The 17719-nt window shown below is 31.1% G+C and overlaps 1 protein-coding gene across 3 annotated transcripts in view; it reads left to right on the forward strand.

The window, feature by feature from the left end:
• LOC127733247 (actin-binding LIM protein 1-like) overlaps positions 1 to 17719 on the forward strand; it is a 52283-nt gene that overhangs the window by 31945 nt on the left and 2619 nt on the right. For all 3 annotated transcript variants that reach the window (XM_052242570.1, XM_052242572.1, XM_052242573.1), the window contains 10 exons: positions 3169 to 3310; positions 4994 to 5047; positions 6722 to 6739; positions 8532 to 8720; positions 9986 to 10249; positions 10418 to 10510; positions 14307 to 14386; positions 14779 to 14815; positions 16322 to 16350; positions 17044 to 17136. In XM_052242570.1, the coding sequence (XP_052098530.1) occupies positions 3169 to 3310; positions 4994 to 5047; positions 6722 to 6739; positions 8532 to 8720; positions 9986 to 10249; positions 10418 to 10510; positions 14307 to 14386; positions 14779 to 14815; positions 16322 to 16350; positions 17044 to 17136 (999 nt within the window). The remainder of the gene's footprint in view (positions 1 to 3168; positions 3311 to 4993; positions 5048 to 6721; positions 6740 to 8531; positions 8721 to 9985; positions 10250 to 10417; positions 10511 to 14306; positions 14387 to 14778; positions 14816 to 16321; positions 16351 to 17043; positions 17137 to 17719) is intronic.

Below are 17719 nucleotides of genomic sequence, written 5' to 3' on the forward strand. Positions count from 1 at the left end.
AGTTATATTATAATTGATTTTATTGCTTGCCTTGTTAACAGTGCAATGACATAACCTTGGTAAGGATGAATTATAATCTTATTAAGTGCTAGGTCCTATAAGCTGCCTCTTTTACATTTGTGTTGAACATGTATAAATCAATGAAGCAAATATTTTACATATAGAACATTTATCTTGCAACAAATTTGAAAATATAAATAGTTGTCAATTTTAACATGTAGGAAATTTGTTTAAGGCCGTATAGAAATTATAACTGAATAGAATTTCGTTATATTTATCAAATTCCACATGCCTACGAAATTTTTAGAAATCTAAGGTTGATATTATTTGCTAATCAAAAACTTATATCAAGTTATCTGTTGATCTGTTTACATTTCCTTTGCTAGTTGGCTATCTTCTTAGTCATTTGGTCTCTGGGTGGTTGAGAATTGTCTCATATTGGCAATCATACCACATCTTCTTATTTTTGTATACATTTCCTAATGTTACAATTTAATTTTTGATTGTGTTATTGTCAGATGTCTTAAGTGGACATGCAGCATCCAAAATCAGAATGTTGTTTTTGTTCCAAAATATGCACAGGAAGAAGTTTGAATGTAAACAAATATTTAATTTGATTAGGCCAGCTGCTGTTGCCAACATAACTGATCAACTGATTTGTACTGTATCTACCTCTATTTATATTATGTAGGTGGATAGTTAACATATTTCTGTTTTGTCTCATTGTCATATTTTGTGTTTTGGGAAGGACCAACTAAGATCGTGTTTTATGATTTGGGAAGGACCAACTAAGATCTGAATATCTTGAGAGAATGATGTGAAAGAGTAGGTTACAGCTTTACAGGTGTCACATGTGGAGCAGGATCTGCTTACCCTTCCAGAGTACCTGAGATCACTCAGTATTTAGTTTTCTATGTTGTGTTTTGTATACTATTGTTTGTGTTTTGGTTCTTTTTCGTTTGTTGCCATGACGTTTTCAGTCTGTCATCGAATTATGAGTTTATATATCCCTTTGGTTTCTCCTGCCTCTCTTCTTCAGACATAGAATTGATACACAAAACTTGACAATGAGACAAATATAGTCAAATATCAGGAAAAAGAAAAAAAGAGTACATTTTTGTTGGGGACGGGATACAAATGGTTGCCTGTAGTGATAAAAGCATTTAGGTAAAAGAAAAACATGTGAATTGTTTCTGTTCAGACATCTTTTTAATTTTGTGAGGAAAGTTGTACCAGATATTGATTCATTGGTGTAAAGTTCGTTGATTATGAAGATGTTTCGATTATTGCCTGATAAAAATTTTTTCTCACATTTTTTTTATCCCCTGTTAAATTATAGGAAAAATCATCTTTTGCATGTTGTTCATTCACATTTTATAACATTATCTGTTTGGGGCGAGATTTACCTATACATGTGTGACTCAGTAAATGGGTGTTTGTAACATAAAGAAGTGTTGAAATTCACAGTTTGAAATGTAGTAGAAATATCTGTTTCTAAGACTATAACAATAAAAGCAAAGCGTTTAATGTTAACATGAAAGTGGCATATCTATATACCTGTTAAAAATATAAAACTAAGGAGATGGGGCTTGATAAAACATTGATATTAAGTTTGTTGTGGGAATTTTATATCTTAGATTTATTTGATGTATTTACGAGACCATTACTATGAAGAGGTGTTTTAATGTTCTTACTCTGTTTCTTTGAAGACAGAGGTGAAAGAGGTTGTCCACAATTAGGCTCATTTGCTATTGAACGTTGATTTGACAGAATGATAGACAGACATGTCAAATTTTCCACTATGTGAACTCCATTCAATAATTTGTAATATGTGTACCTATATGAAAGGCAAAGCAAAAATAATTTTACTAACACATATTAAACATTTTAATATTTAAATAATATATTTAAGCAGTCACTAAATTGGAGAAATACCTGCAACTGGTTGTTGAATGCTTTTCTTGTTTACAGTTTTTCACATTGGATTGTTTTAAGTTGTAGCTTACAATTGTGTTGACCAATCAAACATATCTTAACACACATGTTCATACTTTTGGAGTTTCTGGTGGCTGTCCTATTAATCATATGTGCCCAATTTGTGGCACATGTGGTACCCTGTTTTCTTTCAGATGTATAATACATGTTGGGTGTATAAGTTGGTAATGACCCAAACAAGTTTCCACAGATCATTCTGGTTTTCATTGTCTGAAGTGATCTAATATTCATAGTTCTGTGAGATGAAAGAGTCATTAGAAAAAGATAGGATAGATTTGTTGAAGTCCGTACACTGACCTATAGTTGCTAACTTCTACGTCATTTGGTCTCTGATGGAAAGTTGTCTCATTGGCAATCATACCACATCTTCTTATTTTTGTATATTTATGTATGTAGATATAATTAATCTTTTAGCAATGATAGAAGACAAAAATCACAGGAGAATCATAGTAAAGTTTAATTTCAAAAGATTTCAGTCATTGAACTTACCACAACTAAAGCTTTTGAGTATTATTTGTTTATTTTTCTCTAACCGATTTTGTCAACATCAAATATGAATAATAACCTTGACTGTATGTTTGGTGGCCATTGATTCGTATCTTAGACAGATGTTGGATAGTTTATGAACATAAAATAATTTGTAAAAAAAATCATAAAAAACGGAATTAATTTTCCTTCATTTTATGAAAAGTGGTAAACCACTGATAGAATTCTGAATGAAATAGGTATTATTAGATTTGTATACAAGTCAAGTAATTCACACTCTGATCATTTGGAGCAAATGTTACATGTAAAACTACTTAATTTACCCATTATAGAAGTTTTTACTAAAATAAAAAGAATGTACAAACAAACAACAATAATCCTAAGGTATTTACTGTGTATAAACAATTAATAATAAAAAATGAGAAGTATGCCTGTTCTTACAAATAGTAGGACAAACATAACAAGTACATACTTTTTTTTTAGTTTTTAAGGACCAATTTACCTATTTACAGTTTTGTATGTGTCTTCTAATGTATTCTTGATAGAAACAATAAGTTTCTTATACTGCAAACAAGGAATGATAAGAAAATGTCAGGACAAAAACATTATTGAGGACTAAGTGAAATTTATAAAAGTTACTTGTTTGTTGCATGAATGTATATTTTAAACTATTGTTTTTCATTTCAGGATTCTTTAGATGAGAGAGGATCTGCACTTAGCTTTGGAAAGTTTTACAACAGTAGTTATTTACAGAAAGCTACGTATTTAAAGAAAGCCACAACCACACCTACTACAAATGGACAAAAATCTCCACATTTTCATAGACCAGGTAGGTATCAAAGTCCACTGGCCAACAACACCTACTACAAATGGACAGAAATCTCCACATTTTCATAGACCAGGTAGGTATCAAAGTCCACTGGCCAACAACACCTACTACAAATGGACAAATATCTCCACATTTTCATAGACCAGGTAGGTATCAAAGTCCACTGGCCAACAACACCTACTACAAATGGACAAAAATCTCCACATTTTCATAGACCAGGTAGGTATCAAAGTCCACTGGCCAACAACACCTACTACAAATGGACAAAAATCTCCACATTTTCATAGACCAGGTAGGTATCAAAGACCACTGGCCAACCACACCTACTACAAATGGACAAAAATCTCCACATTTTCATAGACCAGGTAGGTATCAAAGACCACTGGCCAACCACACCTACTACAAATGGACAAAAATCTCCACATTTTCATAGACCAGGTAGGTATCAAAGACCAGCTGGCAAAAATATTACTGCAGTTGGTTGATATATCATTCAAACCGAATTTTAAAATCATATGAGTAACATGAAGGGTACCACAAGTGGAACAAGAACTGCTTACTCTTTCCGTAGCACTTCAGTTTACCCCCAGGTTTTAGGTGGAGTCTCTGTCACTGGATTTTCATTTTTATGCCCCACCTATGATAGTAGAGGGGCATTATTTTTTTCGGTCTGTGCGTCCGTTTGTTAGTCTGTCCATCCATCTGTCCGTCTGTCCCGCTTCAGGTTAAAGTTTTTGGTCAAGGTAGTTTTTGATGAAGCTGAAGTCCAATCAACTTGAAACTTAGTACACATGTTCCCTATGATATGATCTTTCTAATTTTAATGCCAAATTAGAGTTTTGACCCCAATTTCACGGTCCACTGAACATAGAAAATGATAGTGCAAGTGGGGCATTCTTGTACTATGGACGCATTCTTGTTCTGTGTTGTGTTTTATAGACTGGTGTTAATGAAGGTAGTTGTGGGTTGTACATCATTAAGACAGCAACCTAACTACACAAACAGTCCCCAATTTCATCATTTTTTGAATGTGTATACTGTGGATTTATTTATTTAATAAGTATCAAAGCTAAAAGAAGATAAAGGATCACAACAAATCTAAAACCAAAAGTAAATGTCATTGACATGAGACATGAAAAATAAATAATGCATCTGTTAAAGGATCTATCAAATTTAAATGAAATCATAAAAATATAATTTATATGCTTGTTTTCATTTTGTTATTATATAAATCTTTCTTCAAAATATTGAACCGTCTCAACAATTAGTGTGCATTCTCATATTATTTGATAAATCTTCATACTTGTAAAACTCTAGGTATTGACCAAACTTTAAATTTATTTTTCGTGATAAAGTGGTTTTCTTGTTTTACATTTTTTCATGTCTGTGCCATTTAAAGCTGACTATATGGTATTGGTTCTGCTGATTGTTGAAGGTCGTAGGGTGATCTGTAGTTGCTTACGTGCACATTATTTGGTCTCTGGTGGATAATTATCTCAGACATTGGCAATCATACCACATCTCCTTATTTTTATAATGTACTCTAACCTTGCTATTTAAGATATTAAGTCAAATAGCCTACTAAATAAAGAATGCATTTGGTATAACACAATTTCCATGTAGGGTATATATCAATGTAAAAATTAATATTTAATTAATATCTGCATTTTTATTTTTTTTCAGCAAATTTCTCCTATAACAAAGGCACACCACAGTATCTCAAATCAACCAACAAAAGTAAGTTTATCATAAACCTGATTCTTGGTTATATGTTTGGGTGGGGCAAAATCCTTATAACCATAAAACTTGTCAAAGATACCAGGCTTATAATTTTGTACTCTATGAGCATGTTTCGGCTTCTGTAGACTCATATAGTGATGCTCGAATATAAAAAGATAAAGGCAAAATAAAGTATGAAGTAATAGCATTTAGGACCCAAGTCTTACCAAAAAGTGACAAGAAATTGAGATCTGCTAAAAACAGAAGCTTGAAACCAATTTAAAATTCTAATCTGAGCTGGTTTTCAGATTTTGTTCCAGAGGTCAAAATTATATTATTGATTAAAAAGTTTTCATCATATCAAGAGAATAAAATGAAATATTAATAGTCAATGTTTGATTAAGTGGTCACACATGCTTGATTATATTGATAGTCAATGTTATATTGAGTAGTAACACATGCTTAATATAGGAACAAATTAAATAAATATAAAAAGTGGTTATATTTGAGGCATTTTTGTACTGTATCTCCTATTTACTTCCATAGGATATTTGGAGAACATTGCTATGTTATCATGAAACCTATTGATATGACAAACTTTTGTTTTTGATTGTATATGTATACAATATGTATCAGCCTTTCAGATTGGCTAAATTGGCATATCAAGTTCAAGTTCATTATTTTACTGTATGTATGCAAGATGTATTAGCCTTTCAGATTACTAATAGGCCTAACACTTGTTCAATTTCATTTGCAGACCTGCCAACTTTCCAACTTTATGGGGGATATCCCCCATGACAGGTGTTGACCTGACCCTTATAAAACTCAATTAGTTAGACTAAATACTTTAAAAAAGACATTCAGGAGAAAAAAATACATTTATACACATCTATACTCATGCTAAACCAAAAATGTTCTAATTAAGTACACTATGGACATGTATAGGGTATGCATTAGGTTCTCTTGTACTTGAAATCCCCCATGGAAATTTTGGAAAGTTGGCAGGTATGCATTTGCTGTTTGAAATCATACCTTCTGAAAGAAAGTTATATGTATATCTGTTCAAATTCAGTTTAAAAAGTCATTGTAATTTTTTGGTAAAGTATAATACCAGAAAAAAATCTTAAAAGGTCTATATTTAGGAGAGGGCATCATTATTTAGGGTGGATTGTTTTTAGGAATTAAAATAAAATAGGATTAAATGTTCTTGTTTTCTTTCTATTTCACTAAATAAACAATTTTGTTAATTTACAATAATATCTAGTTTAATTATCTCCCTTTGAATTGTAACACATTTGTGCAAACTTTACCTCCCCTGTCACAATCACATTTTTTTTTCTGACATGAATAAGTCAATAAATGTAGTATATATGTTAAATATATATTGAATATAGCATGTTTTTAGCAAGTGAAAATTATAGTAAATTATCAGTTTACTTTAATGTTTTAATGTTTACAAATTTTATAAATATAAGATGCATTGACTCATTTTACAAAAAATATTACGAGAAAAAATACTCATGAACCTGTCAGTACACCTTGCAATCAATTTTTGACGTTAGAATTTGTTTGTGAAAAGAGCACCAGGCTTTCAAAACCAGATTGTCACCCCTATATTGCACAGTTTGGTTTTAACAGTGTCTATCAACTTTAGTAGAATTCAACCTTAAAGTCTATTTGTTTCTATTTTAGGTGGAATGGCTGCTTTGGGTATGTATAAGACTTTACTGGGTTGATAGATGAAAAGGCTGTATAAATAAAATTTAGATATAATTTTACCTAAAACTTAAGGGAATGTACAAAGGATTGGAAAAAGAATTAGAAATTAAGCATCAAAATCAAATTCTAAAATCATAGTTTGTGTTCCTTGCCAAAAATAATGTAGTACAGGTTTTACTTCAAAGTTACCATATAAAGAATAGGAATTGTAATTGTTTTTGTTTTAGAAAAGTCATTCTCTAAATTGAAGGGTAGTTTCCTATTTCATTTAGTTGAAACTTGCGGAACTTGGCTTATACAAATAAAAGGAATGATGTCCCTTGAGAGTGTCTGTCTGGGCAGCTGTCAATGTACAAATAAACTGATTTCATGACATTTGAATAAAGAAATGTATCCTAACCAAACATGGATTGACAGTGTCCATCAGGGAAGCATTTATGATTTTGAGGTTCATTTGGTCAAATTGGGAAAGAGGATACCATATGTTGGTATTGGTGTGATATACCATTGAAATAAAGATAGACAATGAAGATTTGGTGAGACTCCATCATGATACTTTAATAACAAAAATGAGTTGGAAATCAACTTTCTAGTAGCGAGACCCATCACAGCCAAGGCTGGGGACTTGGTAGGCAAATGCTCACATTAATCTTTGCTGATACAGTGTGCTAAATGTCCACCTTTACACCATAACTCATGGTGGTGCTCCTAATGAAAAAGGCTAAATACAGAGCATACAAACAACAAGAATACAACTTTGAAGATGATCCCTGAAAAACAGTAGATATTTTATAGTAATCCCTGAACAAAGTACCCAAAGCAATATTTTGAGAAAATTTTTAGGGTTTTAAATCTTTATTTTGCAAATAATTTTAGGAGGCAAAAAAAATGTAATGTAACACAACCTACTGATTGAATTGTACCATATTTTAAAACTCATTACATTTTAATAAGTGTGTTATTAAATGAGTTATCTGGCAGTACTTTATAATTTCTATAGTCTTGAGATATGTTATAGATTATAAATGTCTTTTTGATTAATTTCTAGGTTATGAAAATCAGCTTATTTACTTAATTTGTGTCAAAGGAAAAAAGGAATGAGAATTAGTTCAGTACTTTGGCCAAAATAATAGAGAATTTAAAATGGAAAATGAGATATAATTCAGAATCGAGTCATCAGGGATTTATTTTAAATGATGTATAAAATTCAAAAACGGATTTTTTTTTTAATTTATATCTTTTAATAAAAGTGGGTTAATAAGGTTTGATGTAGATAGGATTAGCTTCATACAAATATATTTAAGTTTTAAGAAATCTGTGAAATTAACATTGAATGATATAACTATGTTAATTGGTAATTTTCTGAAGTTTTATATATAGAATTTTGGCTCCATTTGTTATTTGCACTTTTTTTAACCATCAGACACATACTTTAAATCATACAATGCACACCACAACAAAAGATTGAACCATTGAGGATTCCCTCTTTACAATAGGGAAATCAGGTCATGCTTACTGCCATCTGTTTAAAGCAACAACAAGTTATGTTTCATGAGAAGACGTTTATTAAAGTACAGTGAAACCTGTTTCAAAAGACCACATAAGGGAGAGCAAAAAAGTGGTCTCATAAGACAGTTGGTCTTTCAATACAGGTTCAATCTATATAAAAAGCACTACAGAGGGATAAAACAAATAATGGTCTCAGAACACAGGTTTTTGCTTAATACAGGTGGTTGCTTAAGCTGTTTGACTGTATGAGAAAATTATATCAATGTTTTTTCAGCATCAGGTGGTAAGGTGATAGTCAAGAGAACAAGACGAGCATCTTCACCTGCAGATCTCAAGAATAATGAAGCAATACGTCTCAGCATGTACCCAAGTGCCAAGAAACCTGCTGCCAATGAACTAGAAAAGATAGAACGAGAAGACTGGCCGGCACCTCCTGCATTAGCTTCTATATTACCTGAATTAAGTAGGTCATTTTAATTGGGGTAAAGATTGTATTCATGCAATCAAAAGCCGTAGGTGACTGGTTTAATAGTTATCAATTTTCCTAACTTTATCACTATTGAGATAAACAACACATTATTTATGAACATTTCAGGAAACTTATCAATGAAATATATACTCAAATATTCAAGTTACAATATGATGTGTATGTGTATAATATTACTTGTCAAGAAAATTACATAAATTTTGCATGATATCAAGTTAATTTATGGAAAACTTGGAAAACAAGTATTTGATACATTACTAATTACTAATGCATGGGTACACAGTTTTAAGTTTCTTAGCCTAATCTTCTCACTTATATCGAAGTAATATTCATGGATTTATACATGCCATAGTTTTCAAATACCACAGTGTTATTATTCATACACACACACACTCAAAGTCCTTTACAAAATGATACACAGAAAAGAAAAAGTATTTACCATATGTGTAGGACAGACAGCACCAACCACCAACAACTGACTCATCCAACAAAAATACTAATACAACACATGGTCTAGATAGCCTGGTTTTTGTACCAAAACAAAGTGTTGTGGGGTTAAACAAGTTCTACATGCACACAAACCTCACCCATTGCATTTCTAGACCATATAATAGAAAAACAAAGGATATGGGGTATCCATCCATGACACATATCTCTATATCAATAGATATGAATTGTCATCAGTAAACTACCAAACAACAGGTGGTCTTGTGGTAGGGTATTCACCTAAAGTGTGGGAGGTCGTGGGTTCGAAACCCTGGCCGGGTCAAACCAAAGACTTTAAAATTGGTATTTGCTGCTTCTCAACTAAGCATGCGGCATAAAGGAGTAAGAGCAAAGACTGGTTGGCTCGGAGTCAGAATAATGTGTCCGGGAAAGGTGACATGTCTCCCTGAGGACTATTACCTTGTGAACTAGCACGTTAAAAATCCAGCTCAGCGTGTCGGTCTAGTACAAAGCAGGGTTATTATTCATATTACATTAACATGTTCCCATCCTGAATATGCATATTAATTTGCTGCTAGACATTAAGCAGCCATCCATCATCATCATCATCATCTGGATTTTTTTGTGGTTGCTGTCTCATTGAGGTTTACCCCTTGTATTCGTTTATTCCTATGAAACCAGTCTTTATCTACTATGTCATTTTGTCTCTGGTGGAGAGTTGTCTCATCGGCAATCATTCCACATCTTCTTATTTTTATATCTAAGTTATAGATAATTAAATATTTCAATTTTAGTGCGACAGCGGAGGAAAAGTCGAGGAGAGAAAGATGAGGATAGTGATGATGAAGCTCCACCCGAAGATCCTAAAATTCAAAGAGAAATAGAAGAATTATCTAAATTTAAAGACAGTTCTGGTATTGGCAAAATTATTTATAAAGAACTGGAGGAAAGGAAAGCTCAGCCAATGAAATTGTTAGATCCATGGAAAGCCTCACGAGTACCTGGTGCTGATCACGAACCTAAATATTGTACCAGATATCAGTCACCAATGTTTGCATGTAAGTTTAGAGGCTAATTGTGTGGATATGTGGATTTTAAATGTGTTTGCTAGAATGAAATTTGAAAACATTTATTTTTTGTAAAAATTAAACCAGTTTGTTGCAATGCAATTTTATAGTCAAAGTTATAAAAAATTGATGCTGATTTTATTACTTTTTATCTTACAGCACCTTCACGGTTTGTAGATAGACCAAAGAGAAGTTGGGACGACAGTGATATAAGAGGGTACAGAACTATTACAACATTGTCCAATTATCCAGGTACAAATTTGTCTTGTTTTTTATGTGATAAGATTTATAAATTATCAAGATTTTTTATGAATAAAAAGTAAAGAACTTAAGAAGATAGAAATGCATGTACCGGTATGAATTACGCATTTTAAAAATCAATTTTATTGTCTAATGCATACTTGTATAATATGATGCAAAATATGATCCAGGGAAGAGGGATTATAAAGATACCATTTTTGTGTTTTCTTCTTTTTTAGGAAATGAATATTAACTTTTTTTAATGCATTTTGAGGAGTATTATCAAAATATCGCATGATAACTTCAATGATAGATCCTTAGATCTCTAGATTACCTGGTTAAAGTGTACATATTATGTCTTGGTGCATTAAATCAAAATGTTTCTTGTTAGTTCCTTGTACAAGATATATAGGTGAGAAGATTGGTGTGATATTCCTTCCAACAGAAAACTAAAAAAATAAAATCCTTAAAAATGTCAACCAAGCCTGTGTTAATATAAATTACATTAAGAGATTGTTACCCATTGTACGTCATAAACCTGTTTTACTAATTTAAACTGTTTAAGTCATTCTGTGAAATATTTGGTTGTATTTTTCTCTAAGTAATTGTTACAAAAGAGCATCAGGTTAAAATGACCTTGACAGTAGGAAGAAAAAGGCATTTGATATTAAAAGGCATTCACAGCTGATATTATTTAGAAACATGTTTGGCAATAAACTATATTGGCAATCATACCACACCCTTATTTTTATATTCAATGTAATATACTTTAATTGGACATGATAAATAATGAAAAATTAAACCAAAGTGGTTTAATCTACCTTTGTTGACTTATTTTAGAAATTTTTTAACTAATTTTTAATGTTATAGACGAGAGTTAACTTTCTCACATACTGTCTCTTTCTATTTATAATTACTCACCATGGTAACATTTTGACATGTAAATTATCACTTCCGTATTTTGTACTTATGCACGATTATCTGTATGGTTTTTTTCCTGATAACAGTGCCCTTATATTATTTAATGACTAAAGCGTTGTTGTTATAAAACTCTCTACATTTTGATTTTTAATGTGTTTTCTAATATTGGTTTATTTAAGTTCTTGTGAAAATAAATGCAGATTTTTATACGACCGCAAAAATTAAAAAATTTTTTGTCGTGTATTGGTATGACGTTGGCGTCGTCGTCTGGCGTCGTCCGAAGACACATTGGTTTTCGCACTCTAACTTTAGTTTAAGTGAATGGATCTCCATGAAATTTTACCATAAGGTTCAATACCACGAAAGGAAGGTTGGGATTGATTTTGGGGGTTATGGTACCAACAGTTAAGGAATTAGGGGCCAAAAATAAGCATTTTTGTAACTTCCAGACAATAACTTGTGTGTAAGTGTATGGATCTCTCTGACATTGTACCACAAGGTTCCATATCACAAAGGGAAGGCTGTAATTGATTTTGGGGGTAATTGCCTCAAAATTTTAGGAATTAGGGGCCAAAAAAGGGGCAAAAAACAAGCATTTTTCTAGTTTCATGACAATAACTTGTGTGTAAGTGTTTGGATATTTCTGAAATTGTACTACAAGGTTCCATATCACAAAGGGAAAGCTGGAATTGAGTTTGGGGGTAATTGCCGAAACGTTTAGGAATTGGGGGCCAAAAAGGGGCCAAAAATAAGCATTTTTCTAGTTTCCAGACAATAACTTGTGTTCAAGTGTATGGATCTCTCTGAAATTGTACTGCAAGGTACCATACCACAAAGGGAAGGCTGGTATTGAGTTTGGGGGTGATGAATCATAAGGGGGTTCAAAAAATTTGGGAGGGGGGATTTTTTTTTTTTCTTTTTTTTTTCTTTTAAAATTTTTCATTTTAAGTTGGTTATTTCTGATTAATATTTAAAAGCAAATAATAATGATATGGTAGGAGATACACACCAAACAGGATGTGTAAATTATTATATAATAAGTATTGTGCAATAGCAAGAAATTTTCAATTGCACAGTATTGCACAATAGCAAGAAATCTTCAATTGCGCAATAGCAAGAAATCTTCAATTGCACAGTATTGCGCAATAGCAAGAAATATCCAATAGCACAATATTGCGCAATAGCAAGAAATTGTCAATTGTACAGTATTGCGCAATAGCAAGAAATATTCAATTGCACAGTATTGTGCAAAAGAAGATACTTCGTATAAATTGCTTATTTCTTGATCAATTTCAATGGGGTTTTATTCTTGAATTCTTGGGGTTCTTTAATATGCTGAATCTAACCGTGTATTAAGTTTTTGGATTTTGGGCCCCATTTTTAAATTGGTCCACATTGAGGTCCAAAGGGTCCAAAATTTAACTTTGTTTGATTTCATCAAAAATTGAATTATTGGGGTTCTTTGATATGCCGAATCTAACCGTGTATTTAGATTCTTAATTTTTGGTTCCGTTTTCAAATTGGTCTACATTAAGGTCCAAAGGGTCCAAAATTAAACTTAGTTTGATTTTAACAAAAATTGAATTTTTAGGGTTCTTTGATATGCTGAATCTAAACATGTATTTAGATTTTTGATTATGGGCCCAGTTTTCAAGTTGGTCCAAATCGGGGTCCAAAATTAAACTTTGTTTGATTTCAACAGAAATTGAATATATGGGGTTCTTTGATATGCTGAATCTAACCATGTATTTAGATTTTTGATTTTTGGGCCCCGTTATCAACTTTGTCCACATTGAGGTCAAAAGGGTCCAAAATTAAACTTTGTTTGATTTCATAAAAAATTGAATTCTTGGGGTTCTTTGATATGCTGAATCTAACCATGTATTTAGATTTTGGATATTGGACCATAATAGGTGAATGTCCAATTTAAAATTTTTAAGTTCTTAGACCACATTCATTCTGTGTCAGAAACCTATGCTGTGTCAAATATTTAATCACAATCCAAATTCAGAGCTGTATCAAGCTTGAATGTTGTGTCCATACTTGCCCCAACTGTTCAGGGTTCGACCTCTGCGGTCGTATCAAGCTGCGCCCTGCAGAGCATTTTATTAGTTTCTGTGATAATTTTAAACACTACATATGTTATATTAAACACTATAGATGTGATAATAAACACTGTAGATGTGATGTAACATGCACATGTATCAATATTTAATAACTATGAATAAAAAGAATTGTGGGTTAACATTCTATGAAAGGGTAACCTGGATACACAAGTTTAAGTAAAATAAACATTAAGACATTAATAAAACCTTGCAATAATTTTTGAATTTACAGTAAACATTTAGACACCACCATATCAGCTTCAGCAATAGACAACAACATTCCAAACTTTTAATTAAAATAAAATAATAAATACTACAGTTGAAACTCTCTGTAGAAACTATCATGCTGTACATTGTAGTTCTTCAGCATTGTTCTTTAATAACTTATATGACAGACTTTTAAAAAAAATTTATGACAAATTTATGCTTTTCACCTAAAATAAATATTTTTGTATATATTTTATTTAATAAACTTTGTAAACAGGAGCCTGTTGTTCAGTGGTTGTCGTTTGTTGGTGTGGTTCATAGGTGTTTCTCGTTTCTTGTTTTTTATATAGATTAAACCATTAATTTTCCTGTTTGAATTGTTTTACACTAGTAATTTTGGGGCCCTTTATATAGCTTGCTGTACTGTGTGAGCCAGCTGCCAAGGCTCCTTGTTAAAGGCCGTACTTTGACCTATAATTGTTAACTTTTTATACATTGTGACTTGGATGTAGAGTTGTCTCATTGGCACTCATACCACATCTTCTCATTTATTTTGAACCATATTTGTTTTACAGTTGCTAAGCCAGGTTATGGTATGGAACCAAGAGCCCACACATTACCACTACAAGGAATGTATGGAGGTCATATAGATTTTGTAAGTAATCGGTTATTTGACGTGATTATTTCTGATTTAACTTTTATCATGTTATGAGGTAGTGTATGAATTAGCAAGTATAAAAAAAACTAAAGATTTAAAATTGTTCGGAAATAATTTTTTCATAGCACAAAAAACATGAAATATTCAATAAAGGACTTTTATTTTTTGTTCTGTGAAAGAACTGTGATTAGACATCAGTTTCATGAATTATTAATATTTCATAGCAATGAGTTTCAGTTATCCACAAAAATCATTTTCTATTCATATGTTATGTGCCTATGATTTCTTGTTACATCCAAAAATGTGTATCCATGAATATGTTTAAATGATCTATTTGTCTCTGTCAAATAAAACTAAGTAAAATGTGAAATATATTGTTTTATTTTCAGAGATATTTTGATTTTGAAACACATAGATCTAGTAGATGTAAGTATTGACTTCTATCCTATACTGTCGCATTGTTCTAAAATACATTAACATGTTTACTTTTAGAGTAAAAAAGAGACAGAAGATGCAAAGTGGACAACAATCAAAAATCAAAAGTCAAAAGAAAAACCGACTATACCATTGCAAAAACAAAAAACAACTGAAAGACAAATAACAATACCATGGCAAAATACTAAAAACAACTGAAAGACAAATAACAATACCATGGCAAAAAACTGAATACAACTAAAAGACAAATAACAATACCATGGCAAAAAACTAAAAACAACTGAAAGACAAATAACAATACCATGGCAAAAAACTGAATACAACTGAAAGACAAATAACAATACCTTGGCAAAAAACTAAAAACAACTGAAAGACAAATAACAATACCATGGCAAAAAACTGAATACAACTGAAAGACAAATAACAATACCATGGCAAAAAACTGAATACAACTGAAAAACAAATAACAATACCATGGCAAAAAACTAAAAACAACTGAAAGACAAATAACAATACCATGGCAAAAAACTGAATACAACTGAAAGACAAATAATTCCATGACAAAAAACTAAAAACAACTGAAAGACAAATAACAATTCCATGGCAAAAAAAACTAAAAACAACTGAAAGACAAATAACAATACCATGGCAAAAAACTGAATACAACTGAAAGACAAATAACAATACCATGGCAAAAAACTGAAAACAACTGAAAGACAAATAACAATTCCATGGCAAAAAAAACTAAAAACAGCTGAAAGACAAATAAAAATACCATGGCAAAAAAACTAAAAACAACTGAAAGACAAATAACAATACAAATCAATACATAGAAAAAATAAAGACTCAGCAACACAAACAGCACCAACAACCGGTTCGGTTCTCAGGTGACCAGGAAGGGAATGGCAAGCACAAATACTTACAGGATATAAATATCATGCAAGATCCACATATGTATATTTCTCTCAATTTCTAATAATTTCATCACTTGATTTTGCCATTTGATTGCATGGAAGAGAGAGCTTGTATGATGTCACTAGAAGAACACAACCACTTTTATTACATTTATTTGGTTGCAATAAAATACTGTGATTTCCCAGTTAAATAAAAATAATAACTTCACCTGAGAAATAAATCCGATAATTTCACTCCTCTGATGTCATACAACAATTGGTGTAGTCAAGACATTTTCCATGTTGCATCAAAACTAAAACTTAAAGCTATTGTTGGGATCGGTGAAAGTAATCTTCCTTTTGATTTTGAAAAATTTCCATTGTTTCATTCCTGTAAGTCAATTTATTACATCACACACAACATGTGTCTGCTTGGAACAATTTTTTTGAAACTTTACATTGATCTTGGGATTGATGGAAGTAATCTTTAATATTGGATGTTGAAGAATTTATATTTATTGTTATTTTCTGAGGACTCATTTAAATTCAATGAATAATTGGTGCTTAATTAGTTTGTTTTATATGATTTCATTTTCTGTTTTAGATACATCATCATCAACCATGAACACAGAGGTAAGATTGTTAAAAAAAAATTTTCTACAGGAAAAAAATAGATCAAGAAAAATGAGTTTCGATAAATTTCAATTTTGATCAAATGTTGTGTGACACTTCTAAGACGGATAAACATGAAACTCATATCAAATGTAAAGTTACAATTTCAGATGTTATCATCCTTTGAGAGGGATATGAGTAAAAATGAAATACAGGATCAAGAACTTATTTCTTAAAAGAGACCTATATATAAGAGAAAAATATATACAAGGAACGTACTAGTAATTTGAAACTACACCATAAACAAAAGATGGCCTTATATTCTAAATTTGGGAGTAAACAGGAGCAGAATTCTGACGAAATTACTGTTGTACAATGTCATATCTATATATAATTGCAGTAAATTATTTTGACTGCCTTAATATTGTCAAAAATGGTGTTTTTTTTTTTTTCAAAAATGAGTTTTGATCAAAATACCAAACTTTTTCACAGTCAAGATATCAAGATAATGTCATTTACTTGCAGCTTTTTCAAAAAATTATGTTTATGCAACTTTTAGTAGGCATGATACTTGAAAATATATTTTTTAAATGATTCAGTTTTTTTTCCATTTTTTTGAATAATTTTGTTATGTATACTTACCTTCATCCAATTTTTTTTTCCTTTCGTGATTTACATGTAAATTTTGATACCTAACTGAATTTTCTTTTACAGAGAGAGTCATTTGGTTATAGTTTTAGTGACAAACCCGGTGTGTCATTACTTACATTACAAAAAAGTAGTTGGCATACGGAGGCTGAACCACAGGTAAGACATGAAAAATTAAATACGCTGTGTTTGAAAAGATTTGCAATAACTTATCCAAGAATTTGAATGTCGCACAATATAGAACGACTTAACAACACATAATAATTCATGAATGCTCATTAGGGGTTAATGTTTTTAAGTGAACTAGTCCAGTTTATACATAAATAAATTAAAAAGAATGTGTTTAATCATCATATTTCTTTAAATTTCATATTTTTAACCACCTTCAATTGTAAATAATGTTAACTTGTTTCATATGTAGGACTTGAATTCAAGAGACCATGATGTTTTAATTGGTTTAGAAAAACCTGGTCTATAAGATTAAAGTAATCAAAAATTAACTATGGGAAGAGCTGGTAACCAATCAGAGAAAAGATGTATCATTTTGCAAATCATAAAAGTATTAAAAAAAGATAAAATGTATTATAGACTTGAGAAGAAATAAAACATAAATTATAATAAGCCATGGTTGTGCAGTATAAAGAAGTCTTTTAAAAGGTTGTGTGTTTTAAGTAGATTTCAACTAAAGAGAAACTCTTAAAACAAGGATGTGAAGAAAAAATATAGTTTCTGAATGTATCCA

This window comes from Mytilus californianus, unplaced genomic scaffold (assembly GCF_021869535.1).
Source record: "Mytilus californianus isolate M0D057914Y unplaced genomic scaffold, xbMytCali1.0.p SCAF_3, whole genome shotgun sequence".
Lineage (NCBI taxonomy): Eukaryota > Metazoa > Mollusca > Bivalvia > Mytilida > Mytilidae > Mytilus > Mytilus californianus.